Source organism: Pelophylax lessonae (genome assembly GCF_965119305.1).
Source record: "Pelophylax lessonae genome assembly, chromosome: 10".
Taxonomy (NCBI): Eukaryota; Metazoa; Chordata; class Amphibia; order Anura; family Ranidae; genus Pelophylax; species Pelophylax lessonae.
The window spans coordinates 25988452-26007754 of record NC_138777.1 but is presented as its reverse complement, the minus strand read 5'-3'; the positions used below and the strand labels follow the sequence as shown (position 1 = coordinate 26007754).

Below are 19303 nucleotides of genomic sequence, written 5' to 3'. Positions count from 1 at the left end.
ATTCCTCCCACTGACACTGACGACAGGGCACTATTTCTCCTACTGACACCAATGATGGGGCACTATTCCTTCCACTGACACCAAAATTGGGCTATAATTCCTGCCACTGATACCAACAATGGGGCACTATTCCTCCCACTGACATCAACAATGGGGCACTATTTCTCCTACTGACACCAATGATGGGGCACTATTCCTTCCACCGACACCAACAATGGGACACTATTCCTCTCACTGACATCAACAATGGGGCACTATTTCTTCCACTGGCACCAATGATGGGTCCGATTTCTTACACTGACACCAACAATGGGGTACTATTTACCCCGCTGACACCAGAATGGGGCACAAATTCTGCCACTGATATCAACATTGGGGCACAATTTCTCTCACTGACACAGATGGCAGGGCACTATTTCTCCCACTGACACCAATGATAAGGCACTATTTCTCCCACTGACACCAATGTTGGGGCATTATTCCTCCCAATGATGGGGCATTGTTCATTCCCATGGATGTCGGGGCTTTTTCTACTCACATTGGCCTTAGTCCAGCCCCTCTACATTTGGAGATCCCTGCTCTAAACGACCATAGCACAATATTGGAGGATGTATGAGATATTTTAGCATATATATTTCGAGTATTAGTGAATAGAGATGTTTGAAATGGTTTCTAGTTTTGGTAGTTTTACTGTTTCGCTCCTCTGTTTTTAGTAATAGAAGAAAAGAGCTGTGTGGATCCAGGACCTCCACTGAACGGATATAGAAAATTATCAGAACAGGAGTTTCGCAGAGTTGGGAATAAAGTGGCGGTAGGGTCCACCATCCATTACTTCTGTAACAACTCCCATGTCCTCAGTGGAAACCAGGAGAGAAAATGCTTGGAAACAGGGCAATGGTCTGGGAAACAACCTATCTGTATTAAAGGTAAGAGGAAATATTGCTATTACTATTTCTGGACTTTCTGGGGATATATTTACAACTGCCAACCCCCCCATGCCTCTTCTCTCCTGAGAGTCAGCACTCAATACATTGCGCAGCTACTGGTTCTCAATTCCAGCTGTCATTGACAGCTGCGGTCCCCACTGATGATTGGAAACCAGAGTTGTTCCAAATCATGTAATCGCTATGTCAGCTATGACATAGTGAGCACAGGGTGGCTTCATTAAAAAAATAAATAAAAAAAAAAAACCTTCAACCCGCAGATGAACCCTGGCACCCAGGGGAGGACTGGCAAGGGGGGCAATGTGGCAATTGCCCCCTGGGCCACTCTGAAAAGTGGTAAAAGCTGGTAAAAAGGCCACACTCAGGGCTGGATTATTGTAGGGGCCAGACACTGTATACAGCTATCAGTCCAAAACCAGGTGGGCATGGATGGTGAGCTGATTCGATGATTCAATGGGCCACTTGACTGGACTTGCCCCCCAGGCCTAAGGCTGCCAGCCCTCCCCTGCTGGCACCTTCAGGTTGCAGTGCCTTCTGGAAAGCCATTGGTTTGGCCTGGGAATCTAACAAGCATGGACATCTGGTCATAAAAGGATTAAAAAACATTATTCATTTCCAATCTGGTGCTAGGTCCAATTAAATTACTTTTGGCTCTGTTAAAAAAAAGTTTTGGAGATATTGGGGTTGATTTACTAAAACTGAAGAGTGCAAAATTTAGTGCAGCTCTGCACGATAGGCAATCAGCATCTAACTTCAGCTTGTTCAATTAAGCTTTGACAATAAATCGTGGAAGTTGATAGGGTTCTATGCAGAGCTGCACCAGATTTTCCACTCTCTAGTTCTAGCTTTATTGGTTAAAAGAGAAGTATGGGAATCAGGGTTATTGCACATTTATACTTGCCTAGGTGGATGCTGCATCTGCCCCCCACCCCCTCTACACTGAGAACTGAGCAATCTAATACCGGATTCTAACTCCATGATTGTGATCTTGTCCGAGCCTGCACCCGCTCTGTGGCGTTAGCAGACAGCAGACTTCAGCCCCCTGTCTGCTGAAAACGGGTCAAAGGAATGCAAAACAAACTGTGCTCCTGTGATCCATAGGTGAAGCACAGCCAAACGAGCTTAGGCTGTACTTCTCCTTTAACCACTTTACCGCTGAGTAGTACTACTGCGGCAAAGTGGCTCTTGTAGGTCTGACGACGTAGACCTACATCGCCAGACTCCTCCCCCTGTAGGCGGCGCTCGCGCGCCGCCGGAGGCGCGCTCCCGCTGTTTTCATTCACAGCGGGAGTCGGGCCAGGGGCCAGGGGAGGGCCAGGATCGCCGCTGCTCTGCCCCGATCGTCGGGGAATCCAGTTTGGAGATCCGCCCGCCTGTGTAAACAGAGCGGGCGGATCTCCTAAGTGACAGGGAGTGACAGATTGCAGGGTTCAGCATAGCTAAACATCCGATCTGTCCCTGGCTCACTCAGTCACCCCCCCCCCCCACACATGTCAGTAAGCACCAGGCATACATTAACCCCTCCCTCTCCAATAAAATTAACCCCTTCCCTGCCAGTGTCCTTTTTACAGTAACAGTGCATATTTATGGCACTGATTACTGCAGTAATGTCACTGGTACCCCCAAAAGTGTCAAAAATGTTAGTCAAGGGTCCGATCTGTCCGCCGCAATGTCGCAGTCCCGCAAAAAAAACGCAGATTGCCGCCATTACTCGTTAAAAAAAAAAAACACCAAAAATGACATAAATCTTTCCCTTAGTTAGTAAACGCAATAACTTTTGCGCAAACCAATCAAAATACGCTTATTGCGATTTTTTTTTACCAAACATGGGTAGCAGAAAACAAATTGGCCAAAAATTTTTTAAAAAAATGGTTTTTACATCTTTTTTGGGGGGAATTTCATATAAAAAAATGTTAAAAATATTGTTATTTTTTCAAAATAAACGCTCTTTTTTTGTTTATAGTGCAAAAAGTAAAAATCGCACAGGTGATCAAACACCACCAAAAGAAAGCTCTGTTTCTGGGGAAAAAAGGACGTAAATTTCGTTTGGGTACGGCGTCGCATGACCGCGCAATTGTCAGTTAAAGTCGCACAGCGCCGAATCGCAAAAAGTGGCCTGGACGTAAGACAGCAAAATGCTCCGGTGGTTAAGTGGTTAAGGACATCAAGTATAGCCAAATGTTTCAGCCATCCTCACTTTTTCAAAAATACACTGGCATTTTAGCCCAACTGAGGCTAAGCCAGGCTCTCTAGCAATATTTATCCAGAATTTATTAAGAGCTAACACACACCCTGAAAAAGGGAGAGGCTTTTACCCTGAAATGTGTTGGTTGTACCGGATGTTCTTAACCATCTTTGCCAATCTTTTTACCCCAGAGTAAGCCCTAAATACATTTTCAGGTCTTGGGGAATCCTCTCTAAAACAAGCCATAGCTCGAGGAACCCCTAGTAACTTCTGGAGGAACCCTTGGGCTTTCAGGAACCCTGGTTAAGAATGGTTGTTCTTAGGCAATAAAAATTTTAAGCAAACCACCAAGTTAGATGACCATTAGCCAGGCAGTCCTAACCCATCACCCAAGGAAAGATCATCTGATGAAAGATCCATCTAGCTTGATTAGAGATGCAGAAACATAGGATTACAACCAGGTCCACCTAAATCATACTTTCACCACAGGCTAACCCTACTCAAAGCAGAATTACATACAGTGGGGATCAAAAGTTTGGGCACCCCAGGTGCATAAAGAAGCCAAGGAAAGATGGAAAAATCTCCAAAAGGCATCAAATTACAGATTAGACATTCTTATAATATGTCAACAAAAGTTAGATTTTATTTCCATCATTTACACTTTCAAAATAACAGAAACCAAAAAAATGGTGTCTGCAAAAGTTTGGGCACCCTGCAGAGTTAATATCTTGTACTGCCCCCTTTGGCAAGTATCACAGCTTGTAAATGCTTTTTGTAGCCAGCCAAGAGTCTTTCAATTCTTGTTTGAGGTATCTTTGCCCATTCTTCCTTACAAAAGTCTTCCAGTTCTTTGAGATTTCTGGGCTGTCTGTCACGCACTGCTCTTTTAAGGTCTATCCATAGATTTTCAATTGTGTTGAGGTCAGGAGATTGTGAAGGCCATGGCAAAACCTTCAGTTTACGCCTCTTTATGTAATCCTGTGGATTTCGAGGTGTGTTTAGGATCATTATCCATTTGTAGAAGCCATCCTCTCTTTAACTTCAGCTTTTTCACAGATGGCATCAAGTTACCATCCAAAATTTGCTGAAATTTTATTGAATCCATTTTTCCTTCTACTCGTGAGATGTTCCCTGTGCCACTGGCTGCAATACAACCCCAAAGCATGATTGATCCACCCCCATGCTTAACAGTTGGACAGAGGTTCTTTTCATTAAATTCTGTGCCCCTTCTTCTCCAAACGTACCTTTGCTCATTCCGGCCAAAAAGTTCAATTTTAACCTCATCGGTCCACAGAACTTGTTTCCAAAATGCATCAGGCTTGTCTATATGTTCATTTGCAAAGTTCAAACACTGATTTTTGTGGTGAGGACGTAGAAGAGGTTTTCTTCTGATGACTCTTCCATGAAGACCATATTTGTACAAGTATCTCTTTATAGTGGAATAGTGTACCACAGCTCCAGTGTCTGCCAGATCTTTCTGGAGGGATCATGCAGTCAAACGTGGGTTTTTAATTGTTTTTCTCACAATCCTGCGAGCTGTTCTGTCTGATATTTTTCTTAGTCTTCCAGATCTTGCTTTAACTTCCACTGTTCCTGATGACTGCCATTTCTTAATTACATTCCGAACAGATGATATCTGAAAACGCTTTGCTATCTTCTTATAAAATTCTCCAGCTTTGTGAGCGTCAACTATTTTCAGTTTCAGTTTTCTAGACAACTGCTTAGAAGATCCCATGGTGCTGATTGTTGGGGCAAGGTCAGATGAGTCTGGGCATTTAAAACCTTTGAGATTGACATCACCTGGTCTTCCCAGACGATGATTGAGAACAATCCATGACACTGGCAGGTCTCAGCCTTGCAAAGGGGGCAGTGCATGCTATAAATTCTGCAGGGTGCCCAAACTTTTGCAGACGCCATTTTTTTTGTTTTCTGTCATTTTGAAAGTGTCAATGATGGAAATAAAATCTAACTTTTGTTGACATATTATAAGAATGTCTAATCTGTAATTTGATGCCTTTTGGAGATTTTTCCATCTTTCCTTGGCTTCTTTATGCACATTAATACAAATTTTTACCTGGGGTGCCCAAACTTTTGATCCCCACTGTGTATATATACATATAGATATAGATATATATAGATATATCTATATATTTATAGATATATGTGTCTATCTCTCTATCTATCTATCTATCTATCTATCTATCTATCTATCTATCTATCTATCTATCTATCTATCTATCTATCTATCTATCTATCTATCTATCTATCTATCTATCTATCTATCTATCTATCTATCTATCTATCTATCTATCTATCGTACACTGCTCAAGAAAATAAATAAAAAACACTTTAAAAACACGTCAGGTCTACATGGGGAAAAAATTCACCAAATGACACCTGGAAGGGAAAATGGCTAATTGGGCCCAATTTGGACATTTTCACTTAGGGGTGTACTCACTTTTGTTTCCAGGGGTTTAGACATTAATGGCTGTGTGTTGAGTTATTTTGAGGGGACAGCAAATTTACACTGTTATACAAGCTGTACACTCAGGGACATAAGTGAGAGATGGTGGTCTGACCAGCGCCTGGACTAGAATCTAGAAGTAATTGGTTAGTGTTAGTCTTCTGAGGGGACCGGTGCTCTTCCAAGGAGGTGCGAGCTCAGGCCATCACCGGAGATCAGGAAGGATGATCCCTCGAGTGAGCAGGAACAGGGGAGGTGAAGCCTTGTCACCCGAGCACAGAAGTCAGAATACAAAGATTGTGAGTCCTGGAAAAAGGTCAAGGAGCGAAGAGAACCTGTCACTGGTTCAAGGTGGCCAGAGTTATGGACAACAGTGAGGATCACTGGGTCCAGTATAGACCCAATGGACAGAAGTCTTCCCGTCTGCTACAAGTGTGTAGAGTAAGCTGCAGAAGTCAGCATGTGTTCACGTTTTCATAGCTTTATATCGAGACATGCTACCCCCTCAATTGGCACAGAGCTGGATAAGGACTATTCCTGTCTTTCCCACTCAGTCTGTCTGACTCCTTTATCCGGATTAAACATACAGAGACAAATTGGAAGTGGATATTTTCAGTGTAATTCATTCTTCCTTTCAAGGTAATTGCTGAATATAATCAAAAAAAATATGTTTAAGGCTTTGTGTTGTGCCCTCTTCCCTCCCGTCGTGGGATTAGGGCTGCATTAAGTGCATTGTTGGGCAGGCATTGTAGATTGCTATGAGCTAAAAAGACAAAAACAAATGACCATACGTTATAAAAAGCCTCAAGAAAATTTCTAAATTAGTCTATATTTATAAATTCATTGAGACTAAAGTTTTCGAATTGTAAACAAAGTGGTTCTAATGGTAAAAGGTTTTTTTTTTTTTTTTTTACCTTATAGCGGCTTTTCAGTCATTTTTTAAACTTTCCATCTATTAAATCCTCTGCCCTTGTTGTTTTAACTTTGGATAGTAAATACCTTATACAGCCCACTTCCTCTTTCTTGTCTGGTAATTAGCCTACGCTAATGACATCATGCACAGCTCTCTCTCTCTCTCACTCTCGTGAGAGTTTGATAGCAAGGGAGGAGGGATGAGTCATAGGAAAGCCAATGATAGCTGCAGAACTGGAGGGGGCTGGATGAGGGCGGAGATAACAGGAGACTGCAGAGATCTGCAGCAGGTCAGCTCTATCATGCGAAACGATGTACCTGTACCTCGCTTCATGTAATAGATATTGGGGGCATGTGCGTGCCGTCGGAGGCTTGCACACTCGCGGATTGGGGGAGGAGCCAATCAGTGGGTCCGGCAGACGCGATGTCCGTCAGCCACCCGTGAAGACAGAACGGCGGTCTGCCTATGTAAACAAGGCAGACCTCTGTTCTGTCAGAGATGAACACAGGGATCCTGTGTTCCTCTAGTGCAGTGTTTCTCAACTCCGGTCCTCAGGGCACACTAACAGGCCAGGTTTGCAAGAAAATTTAAATACATCACAGGTGATATCATTTGCCACTCAGTGATTGCATTATTCTAGTCTGCATCTCCCTAAGGTAATGCTTAAAATCTGGCCTGTTAGTGTGCCCTGAGGACCGGAGTTGAGAAACACTGCTCTAGTGAGTCGATCCCCTATACAGTTGGAAAGCACTCCCTAGGAGCACACTTAACCCTTTGATCGCCCTTGGTGGTAACCCCTTCCCTGGCAGTGTCATTATTTCAGTAACAGTGCATAGTTTTAGCACAGATTACTGTAGTAATGTCACTGGTCCCCTCAAAAGTGCCAGTTAGGTGTCCGATCTGTCTGCCGCAATGTCACGGTCCCGCTAAAAACCGATGATCGCCACCATTACTAGTAAAAAAATAAATAAATAAATAAATAGAAATGACATAAAACCTATCCCCTAGTTTTTAGACACTATAACTTTTGTGCAAACCAATCAATATACACTTATTGGGATTTTTGTTAACCATAAATATGTGACAGAATAGATATGGGCCTAAAATGATGAAAAATTTGATTTTTTTTTAATTCTTTTTTTTTATTGAGAATGTTTTATAGCAGAAAGTAAAAAATGTTTTTTTTTTTTTTTTTCAGAATTGTCGTTTTTTTTTTTTATAGTGCAAAAAATAAAAACCACACAGGTGATCAAATACCACCAAAAGAAAGCTCTATTTGTGAGAAAAAAAAGGACCTAAATTTCATTTTGGTACAGCGTCGCACAACCGCGCAATTGTCAGTTAAAATAACGCAGTGCCATATCTCAAAAAATGGCCTTGTCATTAAGGGGTTTAACTCTTCCGGTCCTTAAGTGGTTAAGGGTGGAGTGAGACTGGAGCTGGTCACAACTTACAAAGCAGGTTGCTGGGAACCAGTCGCAGCACTGGATGGGCCCTGCTGGAACTAGTGGGAAGGTAAGGATTTATACCTTTCTGTGCATCCCCAGCCGTAATGAGGATTTAAAACCTTGCAGTGCAGGGGGCGCCACTGCTGGGTGGGTTTTTTTTTTGTTTTTTTTTTTAATTCCTGGAGTTCTTTTTAGCTACAGTTTAAATTTGCTAAATACATTCTAGCTGCATCAAAAGTAAAGGTGCAAAGCCTTATGGTTCATTTTCTATAGAAAGAAGCTGCATCCTGGGTAGAATAGTCAGTCTCCCGCCGGGACGCTGCAGGGAAGGAACCTTGTTCTCTGTGGAGAAGCAGTAGTCTCTCTGTAAAGGTCCAACCAGTGACGGGACAAGGTCATCCAGAGCCCAGGGCAAACATGCCAAACTGCCCCCCCAGATATATGAGCATTATGTGTCAGCAAAAATTCCCCCCCCCCCCAGAAAAACAATGAGCACTAATCTGCATGCTTACCTCCTAAGCATACATTCCCCCTCCTCCCAGTACAAATCCGCCCCCCTGCTGAAATCCCCTCTCTCTTGCCCCTGTTCCCCCAAATCCCCCCCCAGCTCAAATTCCCCCCCCAAAAAAAATTCCCCCCTCCTAGCACAAATCTTCTACCCCTAAAATTTCCCCTTGTAGTGCACATCTCCCCCCCCACTTCAAACCTTCAAATCCCCCCTGCCAGCACAAATTCCCCCCAAATCCTCCTTTCTAGCACAAATCTTCTCCCCCCCCCCCTCCCTACACAAATTCCCTTAAATCACCACTATTACCACCCCCTCACCCAATTTCCCCTCCTAAAACAATACTTCCCCCCCCCCTGCTACCCATCAAATGCCCCCTTCCAACACAAATCCCCCCCTCGATCTCTTTGTGGTGCCCCCCCACCTTCTTCACATGATACCACAGTGCCCAGGGCAGTCGTCCCTCCTGCCCACCCCTTGTCCCGGCCCTGGGCCCAACACATTCCCTGCTAAGTCAAAGCTAGAGCTCTCCAATCAGCTTTGCTAATTGGGGAACTTCAGTTCTGATTCATCAGGGGACATGCCAGACTTCTGCAGAGATATCCCTGCTTCCCCGTATAGAGCAAGGGGCCTTGTCTGCAGCATACTGGAAGGGGTGAGGCTTTTCTACTCAGGGTGTGACTGTGTTTTAACCACTTTCTGACCGGGCTTTAGCCAAAAGAAGACTACAGCACTGGGGGGGCGTCTATTGACATCCTTCCAGAACATCCCCCCCCTCCCCCTGCGCTACCTCGGGACACAGTGTAATCACTGTTTCTGTTTGGCAAAGATCAAGGTAAAGGGCCAATCACAGTGGCCCTTTACCGTGTGATCAGCTGTGTCCAATCACAGCTCATCACATGTAAACAAATGCCGATTTTCGGCATTTCCTCTCCTCAGCACTGTCAGTGTTTGAGAAAAGAAATGCAGATAACCGGCTATCCTGTGACAAGTAACATTTAAGCTGATGATCAGGGCATTGATCATCAGTGCCAATCAGTGCAGCATATCAGTGACCATCAGTGCAGCATATTAGTGCCCATCAGTGCTGCATATTAATGCCCATCAATGCAGAACATCAGTGCTGTCTATTAGTGCCCATCAGTGCCACCTCATCAATGCCTCCTCATAAGTAGCCATAAGTGCAGCTTATCAGTGCTGCCTCTTCAGTGTCACCTCATTAGTGGCCATCAGTGCAGCCTCATCAGTGCCTATCAGTGCAGCCTATCGGCACCCATCAGAGCAGCCTCTTTAGTGGTCATCAGTGCAGCCTCATCAGTGCCTATCAGTGCAGCCTATCAGAGTCCATCAGTGCAGCCTCATTAGTGCCTATCAGTGCAGCCTATCGGCACCCATCAGAGCAGCCTATCAGTGCCCATCAGTGCAGCCTCTTTAGTGGTCATCAGTGCAGCCTCATCAGTGCCTATCAGTGCAGCCTATCAGCGTCCATCAGTGCAGCCTCATCAGTGCCTATCAGTGCAGCCTATCAGCATCCATCAGAGCAGCCTATCAGTGCCCATCAGTACAGCCTCATCAGTGCCTATCAGTGCAGCCTATCAGCGTCCATCAGTGCAGCCTCATCAGTGCCTATCAGTGCAGCCTATCAGCACCCATCAGAGCAGCCTACTATCAGTGACCATCAGTGCAGCCTCACCAGCGCACATCAGTGAAAAAGGAAAATTACTTATTTGCTAAATTTTATAACAAAAACTAGAAAAAAGTAGTTTTTTTCAAAATTTTCAGTCTTTTTTTCATTTGTTTAGCAAAAAATAAAAAATCCAGTGGTGATTAAATACCAGCAAAAGAAAGCTCTATCTGTCTCATAAAAAAAATGACAAAGATGTACAGTGTAGCATGACCGCGCAATTGTCATTGAAAGTGTGACAGCTCTGAAAGCTGAAAACTGGCCCGGGCAGGGAAGGGGTGAAAGTGGCCATCAGGTAAGTGGTTAAAGAAAATGAATTGTAAGGCTTTGAGCACCTTTTCTTTTGATACACCTGGAACAATTAAAGCTCTTTTTTGGACTCTTCCACCTTTGGTCTGCTGCTTGTGGTATTTGTACATGCATTGATCCAAGGACAGGCTGCTCAGAAAAAGAAAAGAAAATACATGATTGTGACAATTGTTTGAAACTGAGGCGTAACTAGAACCTTCAGGGCCCCGGTGCAAGAAACCATGAAGGGCCCCCCGGACCCCTGGCCAGGGCCCTTCCCTTCAAGCCTGGGGCTCTTCCCACGGATCCTGGGGCCCTTTACTCTCATTGCGGGGGCCCTTTATTACGGTCCTGCAGCTGGACCCTTTCACAAGTTCTGCAGTGGGCCCCCTTGCTGCCATCTTGGGGCCTCCCCACGATGGTGGAGTACCAGAGCCGGGTCGCAAGTGTGACCTTTGCGATCCTGGAAGTTCACCCACTGGTGTCAGTAGTTTTTATTTTTCGGTATTTTAATTGTATTATTTTTTATCATTTTATTTTATTTTTTTACAATGTGACTGACTATGACTCTGTCCATTCAGAAAAGGAAGGAGCTGGTAAATTACATATTTACGGACCCCTTCCTGGTTCTCTATTGTGACACATCCCCTGCAGTAACCAGCAGGAGAGGAGAGGGGGCACAGTGGTGGGGGGGGGGGGGACCAGGGGAGCACACAGGGGCCCAGAGACAGCAGAACACAAGTGAACTGGATAGGAGGAGTGGCGGGGGCAGCATACAAAGGAAAAAGGAGGACAGTGATTTATCTACATGCTGCCCCCACCGCCCCTCCTATGCAGGTGTACAGGGGAGACACACAGGCCCCCTGGAGCATGGGGCCCGGTTGCGACTGCAACCCCTGCAACCCCTGTAGTTACGCCCCTGGTTTGAAAGTAGTTTTTTTTGCCAGCGATAACATTTAACCATTTCTTTGCTTTAGCTTGCCGGGAGCCGAAGATCCCAGACTTGGTGCGCCAGAAAGTCCTTCCATCCCAGGTTCAGTCCCGGTGAGCTCTCTTGGTGTCTTGTAAGCCGTCTAGATCTCTTCACTAAACATGAAATAAATCATTAGTTGTATCTTAAAAAAAAAAAAGAGGATTGTGTGTGTTCTGGATAATCCGGCCTTATGTCATCCATTTTGTCTCTTGGTTTCTGTATCATGCCATATGTAATCCATCTTGATGCTGTGTAAAGCCGCCAGGGATCGTTATAAGTCACTAACAGATTATACACAACTGCTAACCAAGAAATTCCATGTCACATTTCCATAAGTAAACAAATGAAAAATAAAAAGTACATGACCTAATGGACATATTGTTACTTTTGCCATATAAAGAAAAAGAAGCAGCAAAATCATTAACCCCGAGTTACCCAGCAGATCCAAGTAATCAGTTTCCACCTGATGCTGGCTGCTGGGAGGGTATTTAGGTCCTCCCCCATGGGCGTCTGCAATCTCAACTTCCCCTTTAAAGTGGTTGTTAAGCCACTTTATACCATCCTATCTGGTCTATTAAATAATCCTGTGTGCCCATGCCCCTGTGTCTGTGTATGTGTTTAAAAAAAATAAGCCGTTCTTTACCAGTTTTCAGAGCGTCGATCGGAGCTCACGTGACCTGTGGGCTCTCTCATTTCCTCGTCTGACACCTGCCTGCAGTGGGTGGGGTCCAAGTATTCCCCACTGACGTCAGTTGGGAGGGGAGGAGGAGGGGAGGAGCGGAGGGGAAGAGGAGGAGAGAGGCGGCAGGTCACGTGAGCAGAGATCGGTGCTCTGAAAACTGGTAAAGAACGGCTTGTTTTTATAAAACACAGACACAGGGGCACACAGGATTATTAAATTGACTGTAGACCGGATATGAAGCTTTAAATGAAACTACAGCAGCAGGAGGGGAGGGGGTGAGCACTGACACAGGAGAAGACAGGCAGTGAGAGAGGGGGAGAGAGAGGACAGGAAGGCTGCGGATGACGGAGGCACGTAGACTGACCATGGTATCAGGGCTCAGCAGCCATGGTATACCGTGGTCAGTTTACAGAGGGGAGGACATAACCAGGCAGGATCAGCCAGGTATTTTAGGTGATAGAAGGGGCCAGGTTTGTGCATGATGAGCATGCATAGAGCAAAAATTGCTGAAAACAAGCAACAGCTGATTGACTAAGTAATTGATAAATTTGCACAGCACCACAGACGTTTACAGTTTATTTTTCGAGATCACTAACCGATGTACAAAAAATGTACAAAACTACTTATTGAAAAATGCAATTGTTAAATTTGAGTGTAGATGTATGCAGTTCCTAACCTGCAACAGCTATCCAATTAAAATTATGTTTTATTTTCCAATTTGGGTGAGAATAGCTATTTACTTATAAATAAAAATAAATATATATATTTATATGTTATACTTAATGTTATTTTAATATATTTAGGTTAATACATTTCAAAATAAATACATTTATCATATATTTTATTTGTCATTTGTTAACACGAAATGTAGATTCTACATGTGTTTTCTTATAATTTAGCTGCAGTGCCTTGATGATGTGTGTATGAATAGTGTGGTGCATTCCATAGTTTCAATAGTGTAAACATAAAAATTGATTAGGAATTGCTAATCAGACAATGGCAGCTTGATCCTTCTGTTAAGCTTTTGCACCAAGTTTCTCAACCTTTTGCATGCCTGTGTTCTAAAATTTTGTCGGACCCATGAAAATTCCAGACCTCGTTACTTCCGGTTATGCTACGTCATAACCCAGCTGGTGCGTCAACTGGTGCGAGCCCCGGTGTGCATGTGTACAAGACATATTCCAGGTCCGATTAAATTTTAAGACTTTGCGAACAGCTGACTGAGAGGAGGAGGGGCTGAGGTGGGACGCACACACCGCCGCGGGAACATTTTACAACACCGCCGCGTCATCGAGCAAGGAACATGTTGCAGAGCTGACTTAGAGGGGACTGTCCGTTGGAAATTAATGGTGGAAATGTGGATGTCGGGGACAGAAAATAATGTTAATGAGTACGGAAGTGGCCCTACGTGAGGGCGGACGTTTCCATAGAGAAGGCGGAAGTCTAGAGACCTCAGGCGGATGTACGTGTCAGTAAGGGCGGAAGTATCGGGAGAACAGGCGGAAGTGGCTCTATGTGAGGGCGGAAGTCTAGGGACCTCAGGCGGTGTTCTAAAATTATATATATATATCTATATATATATATATATATATATATATTCACTTCCTTTCCGCCTCCTCTAAGTCAGCTCTGCAACATGTTCAACATGTTCCTTGCTCGATGATGCAGCGGTGTTGTTAAATTTTCCCGCGGGGGTGTGTGCGTCCCACCTCAGCCCCTCCTCCTCTCAGTCAGCTGTTCGCAAAGTCTTAAAATTTCATCGGACCTGGAAAATGTCTTGTGCGCATGCGCACCGGGGCTCGCACCAGCTGGTGGTGACGTAGCGTCACCGGAAGTGACGAGGGTCCGGAATTTTCACGGGTCCGATTAAATTTTAGAACACCTGGCGCTTTATGTGATAATGACTAAGCCCCTCCCCTTCGGGACATTGTCAAAAAGGGATGGGGTATAGTTATGCCCCTCCCCTCGAAAAAAGTTCTGCGGATGCCCATGTCCCCCCCTACCTAATGCCTCTTGCTCTGGGGACAATTGTCCAAGAGGGGAGATCTCCTCACCTTCCTGTTGCATCCCTGGGACAGTGGTACGCAGGCAGGAAAACATAACCTGGCAAGGATTTTATGCCATACCTGGCTATACATACACTTTAAAGGCTCATTTAAACTTGCAGCAAGGATCGCCGCTCCTCTGAAAAGTGATTCAAGCTCGAATCACTTTTCAGAGGTTTTAGGCGGTGGGGAGTTAATATTTAGCCTCATCAAAGCCTGTTTTAACCCACTAATTGCCACACTATTGTGCTGTAACCGCAGTGTGTTCCCATTCAGGGGAGTGTAAACGAGCCTTAAGGATTGTGAGTCACATGGTCCTCTATAGCTAGAAGTACCAAGCAGCTTTCCGATCATGTGACTGCTGTGACATGCAGCCATACATGGCTCAGGTTTTGGCCTTGCCAACACTATCCAGCATGATAAACGTTGATTGAAAAATTTAAAGAAGCTGGGCTGAAAAAAGTCCACCAAACACTGACTGCGGCAAGTCAGATGCAGTAACTGTTTAGTTATACCCGAGTAGTGACTGCATCTGGCAGTGGGTATCTCATACATCTATGCTGTTTAGTGTGGATGGGGAATTTATGGATTTTTCTTCTTCAGCCCACTGTATGGCCAGCTTTACTCCTGGCAAATGAACAGGGTGGCGGGTGAATAATGTGAGCATGTGCAGCTGGGAAAGGGGGGCATTAAATTGAACCTGTTGGCTTGCCCTTAATGGCATGTAAAATACTTCTATGCAGGGCTTTTTTTCTCCGAGAACAGGTGCAGGTACTTCCCTCTTCTGAGTCGTCCCTTGTTTCCCCTCCCTACCCATTTCCGAGCGCTGTCCTTTGGTTCCACCCTCTGCCAACCTCCCAGTACCCCCCCCCCCCCCCATTTTAGAGAATACAGAACCAAGTATCATGTTGTGGTTCTAGGTAATTTGTATGGAATTTGTTAATGATAACTAGAAAAGTAGTAAAGTAGATCCCCTGGAATCAGCAACAATAGATTCCCCAGCAGCAATGTCTTCCCCTGCAACAATAGAAAAAGCAGTAAAATAGATCGCCTGGAATCAGCAACAATAGATCCCCCAGCAGCAATAAGTCTTCCCCTGCAACAATAGAAAAAGCAGTAAAATAGATCCCCTGGAATCAGCAACAATAGACCCCCAACAACAATAGCCCCCCAGCAACAATAAATCCTCCCCTGCAAAAAAAATTGCCCCCCCCCCATAAATCCTCCCCTGCAACAATAGACTCCCACCCCAACAATAGCCCCCAGCAACAATAGTTCCCCTAAGCAACAAAAAATCCTCCACTGCAAAAAAAGCCCCACCCACAGCATAATGCCCGCCAGCAACAATAGATTCACCCCAGCAACAATAGATCCCACAGCAGCCAGCATCAATAGGCCCTTCAGCTCACTCCATTGGCCCCAGCACCCCTTTGCCATTGCATACATTCAGACTGGAAGTTCCCCCGCATTCCCGCTGAAAAAAAGCCCTGCTTCTATGCATCTGGTGGGAACCTTTATGGAAAAAATGTTGGAGGTCCTTGCTGCCATGTTTGATCCTAGAAGGTTGGTGGGAGTCTCTGAAGGCACATTTTCAGCTCTGACAAGATGACTTGGTTGAAGGTTTCTCATGAAATCTGTGTTTTGTTTGTAATCAGGGAGACTCCACTACACCAGCTATACTCCAGTTCATTCACCAAGGAGAAGGGGGACATCTACCCGACCAAGAAGCCGGCTCTTCCGCCCGGAGAACTTCCTCAGGGTTACCATCATCTTCACACACAGCTGCAGTATGAGTGTGCGTCTCAATTTTACAAACGTGCCGGGAGCAGCAGGAGGACCTGTCTAAAGACTGGGAAGTGGAGTGGGCGAGCGCCATCTTGTATCCCTGGTATTTGCCTTATGTTATTTCAGAATTTTCAGAATTTCACCTTGTTAAGATGTAAGAGGACTCTGGCAAGCCTAATCACCAGCTAAAAGTTTGGTTGGTGGTGGAAAGATGTCTCCCAAGATTGTGGATTCATGGTCCTCTCCATCTTTTACACACACACTGTATTGTCCATATATTTATATATATATATATATATGTCTATTGGGAATCCAGCAAGGGTTGGTTGGCATTAAAGCAAAGACAATTAGGATATGCTCCAGACACTGTCGGAAAGGTAGGAAGCAAGTTGGAGTAAGGAGGAAGTTGTCCTCATTGGTGTGCTCAAAAGCTTTAATGAATAAGTAAATACTGCACCCCCCCTCGTTGTGTGGCTGCAGAGATTCCCCTTCTTCCACCCCCCCTACACAAAGCTTATCCTTCCTCCCACCCCCCCAGTACAGTCTCCCACACCTAGCCCCCCCCCCCGTTCCCCAGGACAGCAGTTCCCCCTCCTCCCTGCACCCCCCCCCTTATACACAGAGCTCATCCACCTCCTAGCACCCCTCAATACACAGAGCTCCCTCCACCTCTTATTTCCCTAATACACAGAGCTCCCCTTTTACCTCCTAGCCCCCCAATACACAGAGCTCCCCCCACCTCCTAGCACCCCTCAATACATGTAGCTCCCTCCACCTCCTAGCCCCCCAATACACAGAGCTCCCCTTTACCTCCTAGCCCCCCAATACACAGAGTTCCCCCACCTCCTAGCACCCCTCAATACACGGAGCTCCCTCAACCCCCTAGCCCCCCAATACACAGAGCTCCCCCTCACCTCCTAGCCCCCCAATACACAGAGATCCCCTCACCTCTTATCACCCCTTAATACACAAAGCTCCCCCCACCTTCTAGCAATCCCTCAATACGCATATCTCCCCCACCTCCTAGCACCCCAATACACAAAGCTCCCCCCTCCTCATAGCTCAAATACACAGAGCTCCCCCACCCCCTAGCACCTCCAATTCACAGATGTCCCCCCGACCTCCTAGCCCCCCCCCCCAATACACAGAGCTCCCTCACCTCCTAGCCCCCCCAATACACAGAGCTCCCCCTCACCTCCTAGCCCCCCCCAATACACAGAGATCCCCTCACCTCTTATCACCCCTTAATACACAAAGCTCCCCCCACCTTCTAGCAATCCCTCAATACACATATCTCCCCCACCTCCTAGCACCCCAATACACAAAGCTCCCCCTCCTCATAGCTCCCCAATACACAGAGCTCCCCCACTTCCTAGCCCCCAATACACAGATCTCCCCCACCCCCTAGCACCTCCAATTCACAGATGTCCCCCCGACCTCCTAGCCCCCCCCCCCCAATACACAGAGCTCCCCTACATCCTAGCCCCCCCCCCAATACACAGAGCTCACCTACCTCCTAGCCCCTCCAATACACAGAGCTCCCCCACCTCCTTGCTAACCCCACCCGCCCCCCCCCCCTCCAAAAAAAAAAGGTTAATATCTTTCAGTTTAATACCTTTTAAGGAAGCTATGTACAGCACTCAGTCAGCCCCTTCCACCAGCTAGGATTTTCATAGCATAGAGAAGCACAGAGACCCAATGATGATACCATTGGGGCTAAAAAAAGGTATGTAATAAAATAGAATAGTTTTATTTAAAACATCATTACTTTATTAGCATGTTGTTGATGGGGGGCAGGGGGAGTAGGAAAGGCAAAATATATGCAGAATAAATTTCACCTTTAAGCCGGTTCACACTACTCCGACTCAAAGTCGCCCCGATTTTGGGCGACTTTGAAGTCGCCCGTGCAGCACGACTTCATCGCGGCTTGCAAACAACTTCTCATAATAGAAGTCAATGCAAGTCGCTCCGACTTCACCCAAAAATAGTGCAGAAACCTTTTTCTAAGTCGGAGCGACTTGAGTCGCTCTGATTAGAACGGTTCCATTGCACAGCATGGAGCGCTGCAAGTCGCCTGACAAGTCGGAGTAGTGTGAACCGGCTCTAAAGGGCTTTATGTCAGGTTACAAGCGTGGGTGGTTGACCTCTTTAATTCTTGTCAATGATCCCTTATATTATTTCCTTTTTCATTTATTTAATTAGTTCACACACCTGCAAAAAACTATATAGAACCATTCATTGTCACATCACCCCTTTGATCTAAATGGAGCTTACAGTCTAGATTTCTTGAAATGATGGTACTGACACGCACACAGCATTACCAATATTTTGTAGTTGGTGTTATGAATTGAGATGCCTAGAGCAAACTCAGACAAAGTGCAGGGATAACATACATACGATATTAACCACTCGCCGACCGCCGCCCGACTATATACGGTGGCGGTCAGCCCCTCCCAGGCAAAGTGACGTACCGGTACGTCACTAGCCTGGGAGCGAATAGGGGGCGAGCGCACGCCACCGGAGGCGCGCTCCCGCCTCCGCTCGTACCCGAAGAAGCCGGCGCGTGTGACCGGCGGACCCGATGTCCGCCGGTCACTCGCGATCGTCGGGTAGAGAGGGAGAAAGGCAGGCGGGTAATGTAAACAAAGCCGCCTGTCATTCTCCCCTGTGTAAAATAACAGATCATACAGTCCTGCTATGTAGGACCGTTGATCTGTGCTGTTACACAAACAGCCACATCCAATGACAGTAAGAAACACGCCCCTAGGGACACACTTAACCCCTCCCTTTCCAATAAAGTTAACCCCTTCCCTCCCAGTGTCATTTTTACAGTAACAGTGCATATGTATAGCACTGATTACTGTAGTAATGTCACTGGTACCCCCAAAAGTGTCAAAAATGTCAGTTAAGGGTCCGATCTGTCCACCGCAATGTCGCAGTCCCGCAAAAAAAATCGCAGATCGCCAACCATTACTCGTTAAAAAAAAATAAAAAATGACAAAAATCTTTCCCTTAGTTAGTAAACGCAATAACTTTTGCGCAAACCAATCAAAATACGCTTTTTGCGATTTTTTTTTACCAAACATATGTAGCAGAAAACAAATTGGCCTAAAATGTTAAAAAAAAAATTATTTTTACATTTTTTGGGGGGGAATTTCATATAAAAAAATGTGAAAAATATTGTTATTTTTGCAAAATTGACGCTCTTTTTTTGTTTACAGCGCATGATCAAAAAATCGCACAGGTGATCAAATACCACCAAAAGAAAGCTCTGTTTGTGGGGAAAAAAAGGACATCAATTTCATTTGGGTACAGCATCGCACGACCGCGCAATTGTCCGTTAAAGTCACGCAGTGCCGAATCGCAAAATAGGCCCTGGTCAGGAAG

The 19303-nt window shown here is 45.5% G+C and overlaps 1 protein-coding gene across 1 annotated transcript in view; it reads left to right on the top strand.

The window, feature by feature from the left end:
- The window catches only part of PAMR1 (peptidase domain containing associated with muscle regeneration 1), a 140674-nt gene that overhangs the window by 117704 nt on the left and 3667 nt on the right, over positions 1–19303 (top strand). The window contains exons 7-9 of the mRNA XM_082270151.1: positions 714–926; positions 11409–11475; positions 15787–16019. Of these exons, the coding sequence (XP_082126277.1) occupies positions 714–926; positions 11409–11475; positions 15787–16019 (513 nt within the window). The remainder of the gene's footprint in view (positions 1–713; positions 927–11408; positions 11476–15786; positions 16020–19303) is intronic.